General features: G+C 31.6%; 1 protein-coding gene across 1 annotated transcript; it reads left to right on the forward strand.

The window, feature by feature from the left end:
• Window positions 1-3,564: 3,564 nt before the first annotated feature.
• On the forward strand, window positions 3,565-11,808 carry LOC112680255 (acyl-protein thioesterase 1-like). The gene is made up of 6 exons (XM_025550292.1): window positions 3,565-3,771; window positions 3,872-3,903; window positions 6,121-6,186; window positions 6,943-7,240; window positions 8,913-9,077; window positions 11,449-11,808. Exons 1-6 carry the CDS (start codon window positions 3,721-3,723, stop codon window positions 11,491-11,493), a joined length of 657 nt encoding a protein of 218 aa, XP_025406077.1. The 5' UTR covers window positions 3,565-3,720; the 3' UTR covers window positions 11,494-11,808.
• The last annotated feature ends 5,195 nt before the right edge of the window (window positions 11,809-17,003 follow it).

The following is a 17,003-nucleotide window of genomic DNA, read 5'->3' on the forward strand; positions in this document are numbered from 1 at the left end:
ATATTAAAAATATTTTATAACCGAACAGCACTTCTGTTCACATCAAGATCTATGTATAAAAAATAATGCGTGCGTTGTCGTGTACATTTACTTGTGATGAGTTGAGATCTATGCCTATGAATCATAAACGATTAAGAACAGGTAATTGTTTTTTTTTTTTAATTTCACTGATGTCCCGCCCGGCCGATGATATTCTGCACTGCGAACCCAGCAGCTGATTCCTGTATGATCTGTACGACAATTATCGTAATATATTATTACAAATCGATGGCTCGCGAACGGATTATATTAATACCGTCGCTGAGTCACGCCGTCGTTGATATCGCACGTCCGAGTAAAGTCCGTACCCGTGAGCAGCCACGTGCATGGGATGTCTTTGTGAAACCGTGATGTGAAACAACAATAACTATTATGAATACACATACTCGAAGTAAAATAACACAGGTCAACGGGGTTAGGGTTTGATATTAATTAATATTATAATCGCGCAATGTCATTGCTCGTCCGGCCGTACCTTACCAGTGTAATGATCATTACTCATTACTCATCAGTCCAGAGCAAAGGTTTTCGAACGTTTAAACTCATAATTTGAAATTCTACAATATACGATAATTAAGCACAAAATAGTGTATTGCACCTCGATATTAATAGAAACCGTCCGTAATATGATTTTTTACGAACACGAATCGATTTTTTATGTCTTAATTCATACTTTTTCGAAACCAGTCATTACTGCTGTTTAAACGAACGCTTCCGACATTTAAGCATTTCGTTTTGATCGAGACGAATAAATTAAAATTAACCGTTATAGTTTCATACCGTATATTATGATCCGGGATGGTTTATTAACTATATACTATAATCCATTTTGTCGGTTGAAAATAAATTCTATACCACGTGATAAAATACGTATTCATACGTAGAATGAAAATGAATTTTTCTCAAAATAATAATGTAACGTTTTCTGACGAATATAAAATACTGTGGACTACTTTCTACGTAAGACCGTCAACATTTTGTCAACCATTAATTTATTTATTTAAAAAAATAATAAAGCAGATAATAAATAATATTAAAATAGGTTAAATTATTTATAGTTTTATAAGGAATAATTATAATTTAAATATTTTATAATGAATATAAATATATATATGTATATACAGTGTATTCAATGATAAAGGTAACACGAAATATTTCCAACGCATCACCTTGTATTTAATTCGGAGTTTTTTTTTACCTGTAAAAGGACTAAAATTTACATTTATTTTTGAAAAATTTTTAACATTTTTTCCCCACGAATGCTCGGTAAAACAATTTTTTTTTTTAAATAGCAGCCTCTATTTTTAAGTTCATATTTGGTTTACATTAATTTTTTTAAATCACTTTGACTTATAAAGTTTTGTTCTGTCTTTAAAATTGACCAATTGAGTGTGAGTTAGAATTTCGACATACGAAATGTGTATTTATCGTATTTTCTATCAGTCTATCCATGGTTTTACAATAATTCATGCGATTTATTATATTTTTTCTGTAAAATTAATTTCTGTATAATTAAAATTAATGTTTTTATGTGCATAACGTTTAAATTATTTACACAGAGTCATTAATTCAAATAATTACTCGTAAATGATAAATGTGTAAATTTATGGTTGATTAACGAATTAATTCTAAACAAATTTACACATATTATTCTAAATTTAATTAATCTGAAAAACAAATCGCTATCAATTGGTCAATTTTAACGATAGAAAAAAACTTTATAAGTCAAAGTTATTTAAAAAAAATTAATGTAATTCAAATATGGACTTAAAAATAAAGGTCACTATTTAAAAGAAATTTGTTTTACTGAACATTCACGGGGAAAATTATTAAAAGTTTGAATTTTTCAAAATAAGTGTAAATTCAAGTCCTTTTACAGATTAAAAAAAAAAAACCCCAAATTAAATACAAGGTGATGCGTTGGAAATATTTCGTGTTACCTTTATCGTTGAACACACTGTATACTAAATTATTTCAATTATTAGAAAATAATTAAATACACTAAAAAAATGCCGAACAAATTAAGATAAGAAAATTCAAAATAAAAATTAGTTATTCAAATTCGTCTGTCATTACATTATTAGCTAAAAATTATTGTAAAGATGATTGAAAAATAAATACGAATATTAGTAATACACTAATCCTAGTACGTAGTAATAGACAGTATACAATAAGCAAAACATTTGTTAATTTAAAATAATTATTATTAACTATTTTGATTTGATTTTTATTGTTTAAAGAGTATCAGAATTGAAATAATTTTACAAGTTTAAAAATTAATCGTTTGCGATATTTAATTATGTATATGATTTGAATCAGCTTAGCAGAGTTATCCAAAATAATGAATTTGTAGTATTTATTTTATAATCTGATGAAGTTTTGTAGCAGTCACGGTTTTCATCACTACTATTCTGTTTTGTTTCCATGAACCGTGCTCTAACGGAGGCTTATAAATTATAGTGAACGTTTTCAAATAGGTGTTTTATCCAGTCTCGAAAAGGGGTTAATACCCTTGTGCCGTTGTAAATTTGTTTGGCCCTCGTAAACTTAGAATTGGGCCTTTAGGCGGTCCATAATAATTAGATCTAAGCATTAAACATAAAATATTGTTCTGAACGAGTATAATTTATTGGTATGTTTATGAATATTTAAAGTGAACGATTTTTATGAAACACGTATAAGGTATCTAAGTATATGCAGAATATATCAAGATGAAATTTTTTGTTTTTTATTTAATAATACGTCATTGCAGTGGCGCGTAATGGTGTTTTTCGAATAAAATTACTGTTTCGTTGGGTACGTTTAAAACATTATTAAATGTTTGTGATTATATTTACTACGTATGCGTATCGTGGAAAAACATTGATTTGTATACAATAACCGAACTGCCGGCAGTGGCAAACGTTTCCGTACGAATCAAATACTGCGACGACCAGTGACGGGAGAACCGTTTGGAGGAAAACGGTGACACGCGTACATCACAATATTATTCTTACACGCGTAGACATACGCTGTTATGTCCGTACGCGGACAAACACAACGGTCCTTCGTGTGTTTTCTGTGCGCGCATCGTTTACGTAAACTCGTCGTCGGCACGGGGATCGATTCCCGACGGGGTATGGGTTCGGGGTTAAAAAGAGAACAACGTTACGCAGTACGTCTGGACGGCGAGAGCCGGGATTCGGAGGTAACGAATACTTCTCGAAACCGACGAGATTCGATTGGTTATCGACGGTCTGGTGCAATGCGATCGGGCAAAAGGATTGCGTAACTGTAAGCGTTTTATACGACTCACAATAGCATCGCAACGCGATACACTGAACCGTCGGGTACGGTACAGGCCATCCGTACCGTTACGATGCGTCGGATTTTTACACGGAGTCTCGTCCCCTCTCCCTGCACCGGACCAGTGCACGCGCATGCGTCCCCGCCGGGCCGACCGTTGATTGAAACACATCACGAGCCTTACAGAGATAAGGAAAACCACGACGGTAACAATTAATACGGCGGTTTCCCTTCCGGACGAGAACCCAGATTAGGGACCGAATAAATAAGCCGCGGACCGTTGGACCGAACACTAGTCATCGGTTGAACGCGGACATCCGAAGTGATTGCGGCGTTTTTCTCCGTTTTTCTTTTATCTGTTATTACTTTTCGGTTACGTTACTTCAGTTAGCAAAAATGTCGGAAGACGCATTCATCGTGGCGCCGACTAAAAAACACACGGGCACCGTGAGTAGAACAATGATATTAATCGATCCGCTCGTTTGCGTGTCGAAACGCAGCGAGACCATGAACGGGATTGTAATCGCGTGTTTTCCACTGATTTCAGGTCATCTTCTTGCACGGGCTCGGCGAAAACGGGTACGTTTATGCGTGAGAAATTTTAACCGATATTTTTCCCAATTTTTTTTTTTTTTTCAAATTTTTACGAACCCGTTAGTTTAGTCATCAGATACGTTTTCATTAATATCGCCCAAATGCGTGTGTTGCACGCCGATCAACAAAAAAAACTTACCGGAATTCGTACGAGCGGTGAAATAAATCTCAGTAATTATTTAATGCGTACACTTTATTTGTATATTTATTTTAATTGGATCCAAGGGCTTTTACCGAAAATGTCTGCACACATTAAGTATATTATAATAGTAGTCCGTTCAGTGGTTTAGAAACAAATTGAGCAAGGTGAAAAAACTATATTTTTTTAACTTTTAATGCACTCGTAAACTCGAACACATTAATAAAAAAAACAATCGCTCAGCCTGTATACTATATTATTCCGTATCACATGTTTACAGTTCAAGATTATATGGTCCGGGAGTAAATTAATATAATTATTATACATAAAACACTGAGAATGAAAAAATGTTTGCCTATGTTTTATTAATTACCAACGTAAACGATAAGATTATTATATTGGCCAACAGGTACAGCAAAACAAAAAAAGTAAATACATTTTAACATATTATTGGTAAGATAAACAAATTATTCTTGACAGGTATTTAATATTTTATAATAATATATACAGCCTTCTATTTTATAATCGATGGTTGAAAAAACTTTTTTCTGTGTAATATAGTTATAATAGTTCAAATGTTTACATTTGATCATGAACTGGACCGATTGGTTTTTTTTATTCATATTTTTATCTGGTGTTGTTTTGCTTAGCAAAAAAATCGATTTCATTCCAGAGATTCCCAAAGATTTAGATTATGAGCTCATTCAATTATTTTCATCATCAAAGACCTTTGACCGGCATAATTTTTCAATTTATATGGTATATTGTTGCTTATGAAACACAAGAAAAAATTTAAAATAAACTTCTATACATTATTTGGTTTTTACTCATCTATATTAAATTTTTTCTGAATACACGATTGACTTTAAAGCATCCTTATATATTTTCATAATTTAATATTTATTTTCCTATCATAAGTTAGGTTGTATTAGTTATATGCTGCCGATTATTTTTAGCCAGTAAATATGTGTAAAATTCAAGTTACATTTTTTTTATTTTTATCCAATATACATAATATAATTTATATAAAAAATATTTATAGTCAGTATAAATGATAAACTTTATAATTTTTGGAGAAAGCTAGTGCTTGATTGTTGCTTTTTTTCTTCAAAAAGCAACGCATTCAACTTATACTTTGGTTCTTAAAGTCAAATCCAAAAGCTCAGTATTGGATACTGTTAGAGAGAATGTCTGTACTTCTTAAAGATAGAATATAGCAATTTTGTTGTATTTTATCAGATTTTCTTGTTCTTCATCATCTTCTTCATTGTCAATCTCTTCGTCCTTTTTACCTTGATTTTTCAGCATGAATATAACAGAGTCATAGGTCTGTAGTTACATTATAAAATATGCGTATCACAATTAAGTTATAAAATTTTTCATCGCTCAAATTGCACCACATACATAGTGTATAAGATCTAAATTGAATAACTCGTATTTTATGATACGTGACAAGATTTGTATCGCATGAAATGTTTATATTTATAGTTTAATTTGTATAGTATTAATTTGGACAAAAAAAAAATCTGTTGCGCTGGTCAGTCGAATCCTAAATAAAACCTGCAGGGTTCAATAGTTTGCTTGACACGTGACCGTTGACCACGTAGGTTAAGCATGAACGAAATGCTTGTTATCGCAAAAAAAAATAAACCATGTGATTCGGTGTACGAAAATAGTTCGTATTAAAAATATTTGTGTTCGGCAAGAAACCAACGCAAATGTAACTTTTGAATGTAATAGTTTAAAATCGTTTTTATTTTCGTTTTAAGCGTTATCGCTTCAAATTGATAACTTGTAGTTAATATACGGTTTAATCTGATCATATAATATCATATGATATAATCTGTTCAATACATATGTACTAATATACTATTGTTATCTTTCTTTTCCTCCAAGTCCGTATAATAATGTGTCTGTGTTATTATAATTAAACGTACGACTTAGAATCTCGCGGGGTTAACAATGAGGAATGCAACACACGTGTTCAATATTATCACTGTACCGCATAGTTATTATTAACTTAACTTAACTATTGATTGACCGTGTTCGGTGTATGATTACAGAGAGAATTGGAAACAAACGCTTGGGAAAATGGTCAAGCCCAACATCAAAGTGATTTGTCTCAACGCGTAAGTGAAATTTTCATATTATTATTGTTTTCTGCCGCGCCAGTGACGGATTATTGGTGGGGAGGGGGTCTTGCTTCCATCCGTAGGGCCTAAATTAGGTTTTTTTAACTCAAAAGTCAGGCTTGTTTCGGTAATGGAATCATCGTGACTTACACGCTGAAACGGCTTTCCTTTTCGAATTTTATCCGGTACGGTGCCACGAACTTTCGTCGGAGGGCGTCGAAACCAACTAAGGTTTTTTTTCATCCGGTCGTTACCGTTCAAACGCAAATCTAATTCATTTAGCTAACATGGTGATGACGAGAGTGTAAGAGAACTTGTGATTTTCCTTTTGATTTATTCGCTATACGTAAAATCAATGACGAAATTAGTAAATTCCAGGGAGAGGAAGAAAGAGAGAGAGAGAGAGAGAGAGAGAGAGAGAGAAAGAGAGAAAAGGAAATAAAAATCCGCTAACATAACCGTACTATAATTTGGGACAGACGAAGACGATTTCAAATAACTCGTACAAATCGGAACCCGTTTGCAGACAATATAATATATGACGGATCGATTTGTAAAGTCGGTTTGGGGAGAGGGGGGTTTGAGTTCCTCAAACTTTTATTTCGCGAGGGAGTCGGCGCGAAATGTCTATCACCTACAGGGGGTGAGGGTTTGTCCGTGAAGAAAAAAATCTGGCGGCACCGGATAATCCGATGCCGGTGGTCGCGGGAACTGAATAACATTGTTGACATTGCGTGTACGTGTTGCGCGCAGGTCGAAGATACCGTTGACGTTGAACAAGGGTTTCCCGACGGCCGCGTGGTTCGATCTGGCGTCGCTGGACGAGAACAAGATGGAGGACGACAAGAGCATCTTGAGGGCGGTGGACAAGCTGCACGACACGTTGGACGAGGAGATTGCGTCGTCCAAGGTGGCATCCACCAAGACCGTGTTGGCCGGTTTCTCACAGGGCGGCGCGCTGGCCATGTACGCAGCGCTCACCTACCACAAACGGCTGGCCGGCGTCGCGGTCATGTCCAGTTGGCCGGTGCTCCGACACACCCTGCCGGATGTGAGTGCGACCCCCGTGGTGGTGGTGGTGGTGGGGGGGAGGGGGGTAGTTTATAGCATTAATTTACAAAATCCTATCTCTCGGTTTTCCACGTCTTGTTGTTTCCAAGTGACTTTTAAAAGTTCCAATCAAGTTTGGTTACTTTTAACCGAATATTATTACTGGTCGAGATGATTTTTTTTTTTTTAACTAACGTCTTTCTTTGCAAATTTAACAACTTCCCATGATGTGATACTTCAAATCGATAAAAATCGGGTTTTCTTATCCAAGTAATTTTCCAGAGATTAAAAATTATATCTGTTTGAGCGAACTATTGTTTTTTTAATAAAAATAATTAGAATCACAGTTCTGTTTAACGCACCGATCATAAGTTTCAACAAGTATCTATCTACCATAAATAAAGATAGTTTTATATAAATATCATAAGTAATATACTAATACAGTAAATTATAACCTATTACAAATTTCTCTGGATGAATCAGGGACTAAAATTGTGTGCAGTACGACATACTTTGTGCAATACGCAATGTTAAGATGAACGAGTATCATCAGCAAAATCGAAAATACTATTTTAACTGTGTTACTCATTACTGTTAACGTTTGAAAGGCGAGTATAACAAATTCCTTAAAGTGTGTACTACGAAAAAGTATATATTTTAGCCTCTAGGATGAACTTCACTTAACGAATTAAAAGATTAATCAACTTGTCCACTATTGATTCATTTAATTTTGCTTACTACCAAAAAAAAAAAAAAAAAACATTTGACGTTGGAAAAATAACTTACTATAAATCCTACAATGGTATCCTGTTTATACCTGCAGCATTCATTTTATTTGTCGAAATAGAAACTGATTACATCATATTTAGTAATAAGTTATAAAAGTTAAAAAAATTACTTTTAATTCAACAAATACTCTATATCTATTTTGCACATCAGATTTGTACGTTTAATAACGTTTATTTATTTGAAATGTTTTGTGTTCTATAGGGGTCGACCAGTACGTTTTATTAGAAATTATGTCGTATAAATGTATTTTTTCTAAGTATTTTTTTACAAAATCAAATATTTCATCCCTTTACCAGGTTATATACGTGAATAATATATTATACGTGAATTGTTTTATTATATTTAAATATTTCAATTCAACATCCAATATCTGATTTCGTATATATGGTTAATGTAAGTTTTGAAAATAACTGACAACTATACACGATGAGGTACAGGGTTTATTTTAATAAATGTACACTCTACACCAGTGTTTCTTAAACTTTTTTGTCCGTGGTACCCTTTTTTATGACCACTATTTTCATGGAACCATCCTTTTTTAATTATTTTTATTAGCTTTTTACCTATTTTTATTTAACTTTTAACAATTAGTTATTACAGCGCAAAAATTATAATTCATACTTTGTTTAATAATACCATTTAATAGGGGTGAATGCAAAAAAAAAATATCGGAGGGGGAAATTGAAAATATGTAAAATGTTGATAAATAGCATGCTCATTATAAAGTATATATGTACCTATGTGTATTTTATTTATTAGTCCCATGGGAAACTGAAATAACTATTCAATTTGTAGATCAGGTATTTTTGTATATTTCAGAGGGTGGGGGGAACCCTTATGTTTGCACTTACGAAAATATATTTTTTTTTTTTTTCGTTTTCAAGGCAATCATCAACAACACCAACACACCGATGTTGCAGTGCCACGGTACCGAAGATCCGGTCATCTATTTCAAATGGGGTAAACTACTGGCCGATCAATTGTCAAAGGTAAACTCAAAGTTTGAGTTCAAAACCTATGAGGGCTTGATGCACGCGGTCAATGACCAGGTAACGTGTTTTGCTGTGTAACCGTGTTAACATTATTTCTTTAGAATCGAAATTGATTTCAACATATTCAAAATATACAACAAAATAACCCAAATCGTGTATAATGTTATAATGAACGTGGTTTGGGTACCATTGGTATATTATTAACTGGCTTAACATAATACTTATGGTAAAAAAAATATTAATTGCACTAGTTATTGTCATGCATTTTCAGATTTTCTTATTTAATATACCGCCCTGATATGATTTAAATTAATATCCACTGAAATAGTAGCACTCATTGGTACTTAAAAAATCGAAACTTGTATTGAGCAGACGAAGTATTTTATTTCTGTATTTCGCGAAAAAGAATACCGTTTTTCGATATTTTTATTCGAACTACTCTTACAGGCATTATTGATTTTTTTCGATAATCTATGCGTACTCCACCGATCTTAAGATTTCGTTTGAAATTAATAACAAACTGTTTTGATCACTCGAGACAAATAACTTCAGGTGTACGACGATATTGGCGGATTATATTTTTGCTATTCACACTCGACGATATTACTTATATAAAAGTGATTAAAATATACAACCCATTCGTTTAATGAAAATCGATAAAACTATTTCGAAAAGACGGTATTATCAGTCATATGTGAAAACCGACCATCTCTTTGTATTGGTCATTGAAATCGGAACGATAAAAGTAGTGTCCGTTACTGGTCTTCTGTTCGACATGCACAACTATATCGTCACACTAAGGCCGATTTCACGCACATATACCGATTTTATCGGAGACAAATACTAGTTTCACATTAGATCTAAAATGTTATAGCGATAAAAAATCATTTTCCGTATATATGTCACGATTTTATTCTATTTTTTAACAAATTTGTTTTCATAATTTTTTTCTAAATACTTATAAATCTCATTCCATTCGTTACTCTTTTTTGGTTCTATATTTATAACCGTCCGTCTTCTTGTCCTAAAAGCATGTCCTTGACTCCACCAACTCAATAAGAGTAGGTACGTTATAAATAAAACTCATTATAATATATAATAATAATTTAACAGTTTTATTGAAGATTAGTACTTGACTAATGTCGAAGAACAATATTAAAACGAACCAAAACGGTTGTTATCGGTTGTGTGTGAAAAAGAACTATTTGTATTTATTAGCCGATGAAATCAGAACGATAAATATACCTCCGATTTTGGTCGATTGTCCGATTTGCACAAAGATATCGTCATAATCAAACAATATTTTTATCGTATCGATAATAATGTGAAAATCGTTCATTTAAAATCACACAATTTTACTTCTACCAACACTGATTTTATCGGTGAGTGTGGAAACGTTCTAACACTTACTTTCTCGTTGGCACATCTGAGATCCGACTGCTTTATAATTACACATTGCTTGAACCTATTGTTGAGGTATAATCATCGGCTACGATTTCTCCATATCCATCCCAAATCAACTCGACATTTAAATAAAAACGCTAAAATATGAAAAATTGAAATTGCACATCACATTTATATTGCAACAGTAATGAGTAAAGGGGGGATTTTCGTTCTCCAAATAATTTTAAAATGTGCATTCAAATATGTTCCATAAAATTTCATTATATGCATATAAAAATGTGAAAACATCAAAATATGGAAAAATAGTAAATAATATTTATTTAAACCGTTAAAAACTTAAAATTAAAATCAAATGGATGAATTAAAAAACACTTATTTTATTGTTGATTTAATCTGAATAACTAAATTAATCATTAAAATTAATAATTTTTTAAATGTATGTAAAATGTATTTCGTTTTACTTATTTAAACGTGTATTACACTGAATAAACATTGTTTTTGGAATATTTTGGAAGTTTTATATTAAGAGGACGTTACACATTCGTTTCTTGTCACCTAAAAGCATGTACTCGGAGAATAGCTCTCTTTTGAGTCGTAGTTATCCCACAAAAATCTAATTTTAACCATTTATAGATAATAAATTTATCTGTGTTCCGATGTTGCATAATATTTATTAGTATACTACTGTCTACTTCATATTTATCAATACAGATATGATTTCAATAATTGCAATTCAAATAGATAATAATTCAATATTAAACATCCAGTGAAATCTAAAGATTCGGGATATGCATAACTATGCACTAATAAAATATAAATATACTATGAAAGAAAAATGTATCAGAATATGCAAATAAATGCAACATAACAATTTTGTTTTCATATTCTATAGATCGCAAAACAAATGTCTACCCTACTCTACAACTTTTATTATCAAAAGAAAAATATATGCTGATGCATAAACATCTGTCCTTTTGTAATGAGTTAAAATTATGTTAACAAGAATATGTTTGTTTTATTGTAGGAATTGGCAGACCTCAAAACTTTCCTCAATAAAGTGTTGCCGTGAGATAAAACAAATACTATCAAGTATGATTTGCCTCGACAGTTGCAGCAAAATCAATTAGTTTTTTACACAGACCGTGTATGGAAAAAAAAATCATTAATTAGTTTTAAAATTGTTCATTATATGTGTAAGTATACGATCGTGTATTCATATATTATATATTGTATATTGTTGTTATCATCGACATTCATTATTTGAATCGATGCATCGACATTGCTATAAAACGTTTATATCTATAAGACGCGATTAATTATAACAATGAAATAAAAATTTAGGTATTAATCGGCTAATATATATATAATATATGTTTGTCCTGTATTTTATTTTTTATTTTTTTAACCCGAAGGTTGGTTTGCAACTCTTCTTCTCCATTCTTCTTGGTCACTCGCTACTTCTTTTAATGCCCTATAGTCTCCAACTCCTGCATCCTTTTTGATTTTCTCAATAAAAGTGTTGCGAGGTTGCTCAAGTGATCGTTTTCCTTCAATCATGCCCTCTAGTATTGTACTGTGTAGTTCTTTATGATGTCTTATGAATGTCCTATCTTTTTCTATCTTCTATCTTTCTCCCGAATCCATTAATGAACGTTCTTCGCCGACTATTTCCAGTGCATCATGGTTACTTTTTTTTTCCCATCCAGCTTATTTTTTGCATACAAAAAAAATCCAAATCTCAAACGATTCTAATATTTTTATTTCTGTTTCATTTATAGTCTATGTTTCACAGCCCTATAGGACTATACTCCAGACATATGTTTTAATGTGTCTTTTCCTAATGTCGATGTTCATCCTTTTGGCCGTAAATAGTTTGGATTTTTTACTGAACGCTGATTTTGCCATTCTTATGCGTCTTTTTATTTCTCTTGTGTCTTTCTCATCTGTTATAATCATACTACCTAAGTATGAGAATTCGTTTACTTGGTCAAGTTTATAGTTATCTTGATATATATCAGTAATTATGTTTTGGCGTTTTCTTGCACAAGTTAGTATCTTCGTATTTTTTTCATTGTTTCATTCTTAACGTCTGTGCTATTTCGTTGATAGCTCTCTGTAATCTTCTGCACTTTTAGTTAATATTATTATATCGTCAGCAAAGCGTATCATAGAAATATTTCGCTTCCGATTTTAATTTCAATTTGTTGTCTTATTAATTTTGATTTCACCATATTGATTATTTTTTCTGTATCTTCCTGTATTTTATTTCGTTTTCATTAAATATTAATGATTATACACACGCAGCAATTCAGTATTCGCATACATTTCACCTTCTCGGCCACATTTGTGCACATTGTCTTGGCTCGGGCAATAAAAATAATGTATACATACCGGTGTAGACATTGCACCCGCTCTTATCGCAGCCGTTTTTTATAATTTTTTTTTTTTCGTATGTTTTTTATTTTAAACGTGCGTTTCAAAACCACTGTTCATTGCGTACACACACACACGCACACGCACACACATATATACATACACGCACATTCACACGTCCGCGCGTGCGCACCGTCGGTGTATGTTCGCCAGTATTTATTAACCTCTTGTCCAAAGTCACCAAGTCTTAATTAACAATGTACACGCGTACTTGTACGGTCAATATCGCAATAACGGGTATCAGCTATTCCGCGCTTCGGACGTGCCGGGTCGTCCGGGTTCCCGCGGTTGTATTATTATTATTTTTGTACGGTCGTCATACGCACGAACGCATTGTTACGGTGGGCAGTGGCGACGCAGAAATATCAATATTTGTACGTTACACAGTAAATACGTGAACGGGACCGTGGGAGGTAACTAATAACGAATAGCACGTCGAATAAGCTCCAAAGTCTAAATCTCCCGAATCTTATCGATGTATCACAGGAATCGTACGTCGCACGGACTACGCGATTTTTAACGTGTGTGAAGTTAGCCCCCCCACTATAAAAAAAACTTTCCAAAATAATTGTAACCTTATTTTCTTAATTTGTAACTATTTGTAACCAAGTTTTTAGAATTTGTAACCTCATATTTTTCAAGCTACGGGTACTTTCTCAATGAGGGGCTAACTTCACGCAGCCCCCCCAATTCAACGAAATCGTCCAAAACAAATTGTAACTTATAAAGCCCAATTTGTAACTATTTGTAACCAACTTTTTAGAATTTGTAACCTCGGCCTTTCCGAGTAATAATAAATTTCTCATGAGGGGCTGGCCCCCCCCAATTCAACCGAATCGTCCAAAACAAGTTGTAACTTATAAAACTCAATTTGTAACTATTTGTAACCAACTTTTTGGAATTTGTAACCTCATCAATTTTTAGTACCGATGGATTTCCCAAAGAAGATAACTGAATAAAAAAAATAAGTTTTTAATTTATAATATTACCCAGTTCAATCAATTCGTCTAGAACAGATCGTAAGTCGAAGAAAATAAATCTATATTTAAGAAAAACAAAATCTAGAATGAATAAATGTCTTAATTAACTAGAATTTTACTTTTATTTTTATTTGATTAGGCTAAAATCTTAAATTAAAGATATTTTACAACATACTCAAATAATAAACGTATAAAATAAATTGTTACTTCTCGTAACTTATTATGAGAAGCCACTTCACATTCATTAAAATTCAATAGTATAAAATAAATTATTAAGTAGATTAATGTAAATATTTCTTTGTATTATTAAAATTATTTTTTAATATAAATATACACCTGTTAGAGCCTTACAAAAATAAATAAAAAAATTAATTTCGGGAAAAAAAATTAATTAAATTTTAAAACGCTTACAAATCTAATATACTTAATCTGATATTTTTACATAAAATAATAGATGTGATTTTACATATTTGGATTCTGTACACTTATATATTGTTCTTTTTTTCACCAAGTTATTATGTATTTCCCAATAATCTTTAACACGTTTGCAGTGTGTTACGTAGTGGCCCATGTTTTTTACATCTGAATCTCCAATGTATGAAATTATTGACTGTAGTGAAAACCTAAATAATAAATTATTTATAGTATTAGTATATAATAAATTACCTCCTAATATATATATATATATATGAATAGCTATTATTAGCATCTAAATATTTACCTTTCTTTTCCAACAAACAACTTTGATAGTATATCATTGACTAAGATTTTATTTTCATTTATCGTATTATCTTTAAATACGTCTGTTTCCAATAAAATATGTTCCTGCAATACTCTTATGGAATTTCTACTTTTTTATTTGCAGTTTGGACACCATTTTTCTTTTTTTTCCGTAATATATTTAATTAAATATTTATTTATATCTTCTAAGTGTCCACTACTATTGAACAATTCGTTGAGTATTATTGTTGCATCATAAAATACGGTTTTTGTATTACAAATGGTACATTCCAATGTTTATATACTGCTAGGTATATCAGAAAGAAGCTTGTTACTTAAAGATATAATATTGATATTTGCGTCCAACATTGAGGTTCCGGATTCTACTGGTGACTTTTTAAAAAATCCACTTTCTAGCAGCAAATTACCTCGTTGTTGATAAGTAATGCTTGTTGATCCATGAAGAGCTACATCTTTGCATAATCTTATAAAAGGATTCATTTTATTATTATCAATATATAACTTATAACTTTTGCTATCGATGTAACTTACTGTTATTGCTACTAAAAGCGAATCAAAAGCACACGTGTTAAATAATATCAGAATTTTTTCTTTATTTACTTTAACAGCGGGTAAAAGATTTCCGTTTAATATCACTGATAATGAAGTTGATCGTAATCCTGAAGTGTTTAGTACACGACGAATATCTGAACATGGACTTGTATATTTTGATAATCGTTTGGAATTTGTTATTTTTTTTTTAATTTTGATAGGTTGGTCTGCTTTATTTCTCCAATTTTCTTGTGTTCATCTGTTATCATTATATTTAAATCAGATTTATCTGAATTGATAGAAATATCATCATCACTATAAAATTCCGATTCAACATCATTACTTATATCACTATTTATATAAATTTCCTTATTTATTTCATTACCATATATCATATTAGTACTACTGTTGTTTGATTTAAAATCATTTTTCGATTTATAATCTTGAATTTTGTTAACTTGTAATGATCTGGCCATTTTTAATTCTCCTTCTATCGATAATAAATGTGAACCAACAAAACGGTCTATGGTGCTAAGTGATTGTCTCAATTCATTTTTGGAATGAGAAAAATATCCTTCGACTGGTGCTCAAGTGGCCGTTTCATACTTTGATTTATAGTATCTAGCCATTATGTTTGTCCAGGGAGGAAAATCTTTGGTAATCCGAAGAAGAGAAGCACAAAGCCAGGTAAAAAGTACCCGTTCAAACGATCACCACGTGTATCGGAGAGAACTGCTACACGTTCTTTAATACTTTTAATAAATGTATCCATATTATTTGAAATATTATTAAAACATTGAACATTATTTTGAATATCTTCATTTTCTTCAACTATTTCTTGGTCATCTGAAATTATATTTTCTTTGAAATCAACATTTTCGATTTGTTTTAAAATATTTTCTCTGAACTTTTCTGACGAAGTGTAATATTTTGTACCTTCTATATTACCATCAAATTATGAAGATGCAATTACTAAAATTTCAGTTAACATTGTTTTAAATTCATTAAGTGTTTTTGATTTTATAAGGAGAATTATGGCTCTGACGTAAAATTCTTTAATTTGTCCGTGACTTCTTACCTTAAAACACTTCCATCTACAAATCATTTTAATTAAATGGGCAATATCCAAACGCACATAAACATATAGTTTAGAATTTGAAACAATTACACTATCTTCTTCATCTTGAAGAATCTTCAAACTCATTTCACAATATTGTATCTTAGATAAACCATAACAGAAAGAACGTGTAACAGCTCCTATAAGTGCATTTGAATAATCAACCACAACTTCATATGGTGAAGTAGCACCAGCTCTTATCCATTGACTTAACCAATAAGTTATAGTTGCTAAATCTTGTACTTCTGAGAGCATTTGACACACTGGTACTTGAATAAATCCATCATTTAAAACTGCGACATATAAAAAAATATGTGATGATTGTAATTCCTGTGATGTTCTATATATATTTCTTACGACACTTCCTGTTGCATCAATACAAAGTCTACAATTACGCAATGAATTTGTTTTTGATTCCTTGTAAACAACCATCTGATACGGAGACCAATAATGGACGATTACTGGATCAATACTTATGTTATGAATTGATCCAGCATAAGGAACTGTATGTTTCATTTCCACTAAGGACAAAATTGGATTTTTTTTTACGATTTCTAAATTTTTATCTCGAAATTCTTGTTTAGCCTTTCTTAATAAATTTGTCTGATAAATGTTTGGTGGTATTATATCTCCAAAGTCACATTTTCTCCTTATTTGATCGTTTCTCCAAGTATTTGCACGCAGGTGTTGTAGATCTTCTCCAATACTATATCTTTTTTCTCCATTTAAGTTCCTTTTTAAATTATTATTTAGTACTATTCCTCTAGTATCTTTGGT

Source organism: Sipha flava, unplaced genomic scaffold (assembly GCF_003268045.1).
Source record: "Sipha flava isolate LNK unplaced genomic scaffold, YSA_version1 175_pilon_pilon, whole genome shotgun sequence".
In the NCBI taxonomy this organism is placed as follows: Eukaryota; Metazoa; Arthropoda; class Insecta; order Hemiptera; family Aphididae; genus Sipha; species Sipha flava.